We start from the raw sequence: 10,074 nt of genomic DNA, 5'->3' as shown, positions 1-10,074 counted from the left end.
GACCCTCGTATTGATATATCTTTCCATGTTTGAGTTTAGGAGCATCTTTTAGCAATCTTGTCAACCTTTTTTAGTATATAGTGTGATCTGAAGTTGTAACTTCAGATCCAGGTTCCTTCCAGTCCTTATAGCCATAAAGTTCACGAATTCATAATGCTTTAGCCCTTCCTTTTTGGCCTAGACTTCATATTAGAGTTAGAAATGATGTTTTTGGCTCAACACCTTGCATGCACGTAAAGCTTGAAACTTTATGTGTAATATAGACCCTAAAAGGCTAGATCTAGGTTCTGGATGCATTGAGCTCGAGCATTATCGACTGTATGGATTTGGTACATGAGGGACTCTGCGAGTTGTTCATACAACTCGGCGAGCCGGGTCGTGGTCCTCGACCTTTCTGGCTCTGGGTGAGCTCGTTGGGTTAGAAGAGGACTCAGTGAGTTGGATTTGGCTTGGACTCGAAGATCATAGGACTCGACGAGTTCAAGGATGAACTCGGCGAGTAAGGTGTCAATGTCCCAACTAAGATAAAGATCGACTTGACAAGTTCAAGATCTCACTCGACGAGTAGTGAGAAAATACCTCAGCTTGTATGACGGGGAACTCGACGAGTTGATGGACCAACTCGGCGAATTGAGTCAACCAGGACGTTGAGTTTGACCAGAGCGTTAACCTTGACTTTGAATTTGACCTGGACGGACCCTTATAAGGGGTTATAAATATGGATGGAGAAATTTAAAGGGATCGTTATGTGTAAGAGTCGGAGAGGAGTAGATCCCGGCACCGATGAAAGTTTAGCTACTGCACGACATCGAGGTGAGTTACCCTCCAGTAGGAATGGGTCTAAGGCCACAATGTTGGCCCACTAGTAGGTGATCATGTAGGAGATGATTGTCTTTGTGATAATTGCCTGGGTGCCACTATCCGATATGTTATATGTGATAGGAAATTTTGACATACATGCTCAACAATACTTGATGCCTTGTTATTACAGTAGTGGTAGGAGTGAAATAGTCCCAGGGACCGATTGAGATACACCGCTATGGGTAGGTCAGACACCCCGGTATGTCTGACATGGGGTAGGTTGAGCACCCTGGTATGCTCATCAGGGTAGGTTGGGCACCCAGATATGCCTGGCAGGGGTAGGTTGGGCACCCCGGTATGTCTGACAGTATGTGATTGAATGGTATATGGTATGATGGGGGAACTCACTAAGCTTCGTGCTTACGGTTTACAGTTTTGTTTCAGGTCCTTCTTCTTCCAGGGGAAAGGAGTCGACTCGGTAGCAACGTATCACACACGCTATTTTCTGCATATGATGCTCCTAGGATTTTGTACTCTGACACTATTTATCAGGATATGTATTGACTATTAATACTCTGGTTTATTACAATTGATGTTATGTTAGTTTTCAGACAAATGGTTTTTATAATTAATAACTTAATATGAAAGTTTTGGCCTTGAAAACTGGATTGTTACACTTGTACTGATCCTGTCCTTTCCATAATTATAATTAAAAACATAATTTAAAGAATCAACATGTATAAGAAAAATCTTCATACCTAAACATTTAACAAAAATAATATAAAAACACTCATATTTCATACACGAAAAGGATAAAAGAAGAATAAGGTAAAATATCTTTAGTGAAGAGAGAAAGGAGGAGCATCAACACAAATAAGTTTCCCCATTATGATTTTGTATCATAGAAATAAATACATGTGTAAAGAAACAACACCCCGGCCCCCTTATATAGGAGACTCCTTTCATTCCCTAGTATTATGTATAGGTAAACACCAGCTATGGATCATTGATTATGCGCAATTTATGCACGTTTTCAGATTATGTGTTTCAAGAATTCAAATGATGGACATGTAATCCACGATTTTCTTTTCCATTGCAATCTAACATCATATGACCTATATAAATTTAGTTCAAAACTTCAAAGAATTATATAATTTCAGAAAGTTAACAAAATCACATAAAACTAATTAATTATTTACGAACACATATTACATTATCACAAATCAAATTTAAGAACATAATTTTTTTACAAACAATCATATGTATTTATATAAAGATATAAAGCATTAAAAAGAATGTTAAGTAATAAAAATTAGGGCTTTAAGATTACCAAACAAAAGTTTGGTTAAAACCTAACCGCATTTGACAAATAACCAATTAATTACAATTACATTATCAAGCATAATACGTATCACAAAATGCGAAGTTTTCAAAATTATCAACCAAGAATTAGGTTAAAGTTTGAATGTACCTAATTTAGAAGGGGTTGGAGGTCGAGAACGAGATAGAAAGACGAAAGACTAAAGAGAGGCGGACTGCATAGGGATGTTTGGTTGGAGATTAACACCTCGTTCCTGAGTTCAACTTAAGGAGAGAAAGGAAAGGAAATGAGCGGAAATGAGAAGAAAATAAAAAAATTGGTGTTCCCGAGTTTCATTAAAGGAGAGAATTGGAAGGAAGTGGAGGGAAATTGGAGGATCACTTTCCCTCCTAAGTTTCCTTCCGATTTGGGAGGATTTGGAAAGAAAGAACAAAATGATTCATTTTCCTTCCACTTCTTTCCAACTCGGGAACACAAAAGAAAATTTTGTTTTCATTTCCTTTCTCTTCTTTTCTCTCGTGACTTCTTTCCACTTATTATTATTTTTTTATTTTTTGCTTTTGTTTGTGCGTCTTTGCTAGCGTTGAAAGAGCCAACAAAATTGGGCTTATATTTATTTATTTTCGAGCTTCATTTCCTCTTTGGCCCAAAGTGATGCTAACAAGCCGAATCTCTAAGAGCTTGGCCCAAGTTTCATTGCAGCCTCTCCTTATATATTTAAATAAAATTAATCCAACAACTCTTAAGTCCATTATATTTATATGACAGGGACCCCAATCTCATTGCCTTAAATCCGCATATAATATAAGTATATTCCTTCCGTTCCATAATTTTTCATCTGATTTAATTTTTCATAGCAAACCTAATTAACTAAGGATTTAAAATGTGAAAGGGAGGCATTGTAGAACCACCCAACGAAGAACCTAGATTACATGCCTAAAAATTATTACTCGCAGACAAAGAACACACATGATGAACACACACGCACACACACCTACAAATCAATATTGAACACACCCACACATAATGGTTCACACAAACACACACACCTACAAATCAATATTCAACACATCCACACATAATGGTTCACACACACACCTACAAATCAATACTGAACACATCCACACATAATGGTTCACACACACACCTACAAATCAATACTGAACACATCCACACATAATGGTTCACACACACACAACTACAATCATCATTTGGATCTTTGAGGAGTTCAAGAAAAAGAAGCAGTAAAAGCGTTGGTGTTGGTCACTAAATCAAAACAAGAAACTAAAAGCACCGGTGGAGACCGTGGTCTCCACGCAAAATGAAACAAGAATGATCAAATTAGTTTACAATGATCCTGGTCACACATGAGAATAATATGATTATGAAAGCCAATAGTCCAATTTTAATGCACATTTGATGCCTTAATTAGATGGTCGATATTGCGTTTTTACACCAAATTCACGTGATTACTTTGCTCGCCTCAATCTTTACTTCAGTTCAGTGATATGGTATTCATGTATCCAAACATGAGTCGGTTCACTTACTGTTTGAATCGATGAAGACGCAACGACAGTTTCGTGGAAATTATTGAATCGATTAAATCGGACATGCAACAGGAAATCAAAGCTGTTTTGGAAACAAATTATTTTCTCTCTCTTCGATATAATAATAACTAGGAAAAGGTCTGTGCGTTGCACGGGTGAAAGTTTAGTGGCAAAAATATAAAAAAGTAAAAATAAAGTGTCGAAATTATAAAGAGGAAAAGTTTGTTGAAACTTTAGTGACAAAATTAGTAAAAGTAAAGTACAAAAACTATAAAGAAAAAAAGTTTGTTGAAACTTTAGTGGCAAAATTATAAAAAAGAGTAAATTACACAATGGTCCCTATGGTTTAGGGTAATTTACGTGTTTGGTCCCTAACTTATTTTTTTAACTCGGAAGGTCCCTATTATTTGTTTTTGTTACGCGCTTGATCCCTATTTTACCTAAAAAGACTATTTTGCCCTTGATTTTTTAATTTATTTAAATAAACACACCCCAACTCTACCCCCTCACTTAACCTTACATACCCCACCATTTTTTTCTATTTAAATAATAGTCTTTTTAGGTAAGGCAGGGACCAAGTGCGTAACAAAAACAAATAATATGAACCAATCGTGTAACAAAAACAAATAACAGGGACCTTCCGAGTTAAAATAATAAGTTAGGGATCAAACGCGCAAATTACCGCTAACCATAGGGACCATTCGTGTAATTTACTCTATAAAAAAATAAAAATAAAGTGATAAAATTATAAAAGAATAAAGAAAAAGGGTTTTAAAGAAGTAAAATTGAAAGTTTAGTGGCAAAATATGAAGAAGTAAAAATAAAATGGCAAAAATATAAAAATGAAAAGTTTGTTGAAACTTTAGTGGCAAAATTAAGAAAAAGTAAAAATATAGTGTTAAGAATATAAACATGGAAAAGTTTCCTGTTGAAACCTTCCAGTGCTTTAATATATATATATATATATATATATATATATATATATATATATATATATATATATATATATATATATATATATATATATAAAATAATAAATAGGTGGAGGGGTATAAGTGTCCAAGCATTGATTTTTCAGTGGATTAATCAAAACACTATGTGGAAAACTCTGCACCCAAAAAAAATGATAATGGTTAGTTTTTCTACATTCCTTGCAAAACATCATAATTTATGGGTGATATTCACTAATAGTCAGACCTTCAATGCATGTCATTAGTTCAATCCAACGCACACACTAGTTTGGTCGTTTATATTCTTATGTTTTGTAATTGTAGTGCAATTATCTTAGTTATTTCCAATTTTAGTCAAATATTATTAGAAAGTATCAATTTTATAAATATTTAATGTTACTCATTCCAATTTAAAATTTTCTTTCAATCAACTTGTGTATGTAATTACTTACTATGTATTAATTATGTTATTATTAAATTTTAAACTATGTATTACACGGGTTTTAACATTTTATGTATATATATATATATATATATATATATATATATATATATATATATATATATATATATATAGAGAGAGAGAGAGAGAGAGAGAGAGAGAGAGAGAGAGTTAAGTTCATATGAAAACACATTTTAAAATGAGAGCATGAGGACAAATATGAGCCAATCAATATGTATAATTTATTAATTAAAATTACCTGACTAAGGGCATTTTCGCCTATGCACAATTTATTTAATGACTAATTCAATATTAATTTCCTATAATTATGGTAAATTAAATATTCCATAATTTCCATAATAACAAACAATCCGATTACAACTAATCAAAACTATTATACTGTATCCATCTTCATCTTCAAACGTTGGTTCATTCAACCTTATTCTCCACTCATAATTGTAATTCATAGGGAAAACTACAGAAAAACTCAACCAATTATATATGTATATGCAGAAAAACCGTTGTATTATTTTTATGTTCAGAAAAACCCTTATATTATTATTTACATTTCAAATAAAACCAAATCGTAGATTTTTACGAGAAACGATCAGCTAAAAATATGATATGATATACATATCCCTTATACTTCTTCGATTATATGCAAAAACATGTCAAACCGAAATACATTTCGATTACTTTCATTCGATTGTATTCTCTATATGGTTGATTTTTTCTTCATTAAGTAATTGTTTTTATCCCAATTAAAATCAATGTCGTATTGATAAACAAAAATGTAAGCGACATTAGATTTTTAGTTGTCAATTTCTCTTAAAACCCCGTATTTTGATCTTTTTCGAATGGTAACTAGTAATATAAAGGGTTTTTCTGAATATAAAAATAATATAAGAGTTTTTCTGCATATACATGTATACTTGGTTGAGCTTTCCTGCATTTTTCCCTAATTCATAACAATCCATTTATATATTTGTTATTCCCCCACGATTATGCAGATACTCGCGATATGTTTGACGATGAAATATTTTCAAGTGATTGATGAATTGGTTTTATCCGATCACGATAATGTCGACATCATCGATCAGCAACATGAAGAGGAGGTTATGTTTGCTGAAGATTTTGCCAATAGCAGCAAAATTTCTTGAAAGTTCTTCGATTAGTTTATTGTATAAAATGGTAATCAATGGTCGGCATCATCTATCAAACACATTTTCATTTGATTATCCATGTAACTATTGAAATATATAACTTTATAAATTGATTACTTCTTTTTTATTATACGATTTTGCATGAAAAGAAATATATCTTCTTCTTATTATTTAATGTCTAACATGTTAGAAAATCATGGGACCATTCTATAAATGAACATATATATTGTTATCATTTAAATCCAAATATTATGGCAAGTGTATAAGATTGTTGATGGACCGATATTCACTTACCATTTGTGGCTTGAGTTCCCGGTTTGACTCAAGATCCTCAAGATCCCTTCCATCTCTCACATTAGGGTTTATCTCCATCTATAAATATATATGATGATGAGCAAATCAAAGTGGACGAAATTAATTCACAAATTCGTTTTCTTAAGTGCAAAGGGTTCTTAGAGTTGTCTTGAGATCAACTGGAAAACCAAGCTTGTTCTTCAGATCCAAAAGCTTCAATGGAAGCAGGTACACTATCTCCTTCTACTATTTTCTTTTATCCAGATTCGAGTATGAAGGTCCGACCTTGAAAACTTCCGCATACATATATAGACTAAGTTATTAAAATACTTACAATTGGTATCAGAGCTTTGGACAAAACTAATTGGTACATTTATAATATATTATAGTCGAACAAAAATAAATTTATAATACAACTTTGTTTGTATTTTGTGAAATTTACGCTTTAAAATAATGCCTTATGTATAAAACGAATGTTCTTTATGTAAATGTTTAAATTATGCATATGTAATATCTTTAAAGTTTGTACCATGTTTGATTAATGGTCAAAATAGATTAATTAGTTCTCTGTTGTTACTCACCATCAAAATTATTTGTTTATTTATTTATTCACGATGTCATATGCTTTGGACAAAACTAATTAATATTTTTGTCCCAACAACAATGATATTTTTCTGGTTTATTTATGATAATATATTTTCAATTATGCTTCCTAAATCATGATCAACTGTGGTAGAGAATATCTCCAAAGTGACGCACTGTTAATTTGAATTTCGATTTGTTAATAATAAATTAAATTATTTTGGCTTGTCAATAAATTAAGTTATGACATTACGGTTTATGTGTTTATTATTGCGGATACCAATCGACCCAAAGGTAGGTTGATATTTTGCCGAATAAACACGCATATGATAATGAATATGCGACAATTATTTTTGGTTACATGTCGTTAACAAGTCAATCCAAAGAGGGGCTTGTTAAACGGGATGAATTATTGTCAAATATTATTATTAAATTTTATGGTTTATGTGTTTGTCAATGCGGATATTAATCGACCCAAAGGTAGGTTAATATTTGGTCGGATAAACATACATATATATATATATATAGTGGTAAATATATGATAATTTTTTGGGTTTCATGTGATTAATTAGTCAATCCAAAGAGGGGCTTATTGATTAACATGTTTTATTGTCAATATTTTTACTACTTAAACAAGATATCTCTTAAAAGTTAATATTGTTGTTCAAAGACTTGATATTAATGTTGTGTTGATACCTTGTGATGTCATAATTTGAATTTTATTGATTATAGTTATGGTTTAATGAGCATAAAAACTAATTAATATTTTGTTCTGAAATACAGCAAATGCTCATTGTGGTATAATATCTTCCAACTTGAATCACATTCCAGTTCTCAATGGAACTAACTTTAAGGAATGGAAAGAGAACATTATGTTAGTTCTCGGCTGCATGGATCTTGACCTTGCACTTCGGATTGAGCAACCCATCCTTACTGCCACAAGTTCAGTGGAAAATAAAAGGGATGCTGAAAAATGGGATCGCTCAAATCGCATGAGTCTAATGATCATTAAGCGCGGCGTTCCAGAAGCCTTTAGAGGTGCAAACGAGCAGTCTATTAATGCTAAAGATTTTCTTGCTGAAATTGAACAACGTTTTGCAAAAAATGATAAGGCTGAAACAAGTACTTTTTTGCAAAAGATGATTTCAATGAAGTATAAAGGCAAAGGAAACATAAGGGAGCACATCATGGAGATGTCTCATCTTGCTTCAAAACTTAAGGCATTGAAACTAGAAATTTCTGATGATTTTCTAGTTCATTTGGTATTGCTTTCTCTTCCTGCACAATTTAATCAGTTTAAGGTCAGTTACAACTGCCAAAGGGATAAATGGACTCTTAATGATCTCATTTCCTTTTGTGTGCAAGAAGAAGAAAGGATGAAGCAGGAAACAACTGAAAGTGCTCATTTTGCTAGTAACTCTAAAGGTAAGGGCAAAAGAAAGAGAAAAGAAGCTGCTACTAAGGGACCAGTGCAAAAGAAACAACATTTAGGCAATGATCAAAAGAAAAAGCAATCAGGGCCTCCTAAATGCTTCTTTTGTCAAGAACCTAGTCACTTGAAGCCGGATTGTCCAAAATACCATGCTTGGCGAGTTAAGAAAGGTATAATCCGTGCTTTGGTCTGTTCTGAGGTTAATTTAGTTTCTGTACCTAGAAATACTTGGTGGATAGATTCTGGTGCTACTACTCACATAAGTGTTTCTATGCAGGGTTGCCTGAACTACCGAAAACCAAATGATGTTGAAAGATATATCTATGTGGGTGATGGAAAGCAGGTTGAAGTCAAAGCAATTGGCACATTTCGTTTATTACTAGATACTGGCTTTTATTTGGATTTTCAAGACACTTGCATTGTACCGTCTTTTAGACGCAATTTGGTTTCTGTTTCTAAATTGGATAAATCTGGTTATTATTGTTCTTTTGGAAATGGTGAATTTAGTTTGTCTTTAAATTCAAATGTTATCGGTACTGGTTCTCTAACGTATTGTGATAAGTTATATATGCTTGATATTGTTACTTCATATAATGAAACCTTGCACGTGGATTCACGTGGTACTAAGCGAAAATTAAATAATGAAAATTCAGCAACATTATGGCACAAATGCTTAGGCCATATCTCAAAAATGAGAATTGATAGGCTTGTGTCAGATGGAGTGTTAAGTAACCTCAACTTCACAGATTTAAAAATTTGTGTTGAATGCATCAAGGGAAAACAGACAAAAACCAAAAGATTAGATGCCACTAGGTCTTCAGATGTCTTAGAATTGATACATACAGATATTTGTGGACCATTCCCTTCGGCTTCATGGAATGGTCAACAATATTTTATATCATTCATAGACGATTACTCACGTTATGGGTATCTATATCTTATTCATGAAAAATCTCAGTCACTGGAAGTGTTTAAATCTTTTAAACTTGAAGTTGAGAACCAACTTAATAAAAAGATTAAATGTGTAAGATCTGACCGTGGTGGTGAGTACTATGGCAGATATGACGGATCAGGTGAACAACGTCCAGGACCTTTTGCTAAATTCCTAGAGGAATGTGGAATCGTCCCACAATACACAATGCCAGGTTCGCCTAGCATGAATGGTGTATCTGAAAGACGCAACAGAACTCTTAAGGATATGGTAAGGAGTATGATAAGTCATTCTACTTTACCAGAGCCACTCTGGGGTGAAGCACTTAAGACTGCAGCTTACATTCTTAATAGAGTACCAACTAAAGCAGCTGTTAAAACACCTTATGAGCTTTGGACAGGGAAAAAGCCTTGTTTAACTCATCTTCGTATCTGGGGATGTCCAGCTGAGGCAAGGCCTTATAGGCCAAATGAAAAGAAATTGGACTCCAAAACCGTTAGCAGCTACTTCATTGGCTATTCTGAACGATCCAGGGGTTATAAGTTTTATGATCCTGCAACAAAATCAATTTTTGAAACAGGAACTGCAACGTTTTTTGAGGATGTTGAGTT

General features: G+C 33.2%; 1 protein-coding gene across 1 annotated transcript; it reads left to right on the top strand.

The window, feature by feature from the left end:
- The first annotated feature begins 6,736 nt into the window (after window positions 1–6,736).
- On the top strand, window positions 6,737–8,480 carry LOC145075569 (uncharacterized). Its single transcript, XM_079021766.1, has 3 exons — window positions 6,737–6,746; window positions 7,884–8,401; window positions 8,466–8,480. Exons 1-3 carry the CDS (start codon window positions 6,737–6,739, stop codon window positions 8,478–8,480), a joined length of 543 nt encoding a protein of 180 aa, XP_078877892.1.
- Window positions 8,481–10,074: the final 1,594 nt, after the last annotated feature.

The sequence above is a fragment of the Lactuca serriola genome, chromosome 9 (assembly GCF_051521515.1).
Source record: "Lactuca serriola cultivar US96UC23 chromosome 9, Lser_US96UC23_V15, whole genome shotgun sequence".
In the NCBI taxonomy this organism is placed as follows: Eukaryota; Viridiplantae; Streptophyta; class Magnoliopsida; order Asterales; family Asteraceae; genus Lactuca; species Lactuca serriola.
This window is presented reverse-complemented; position numbering and strand designations above follow the sequence as displayed.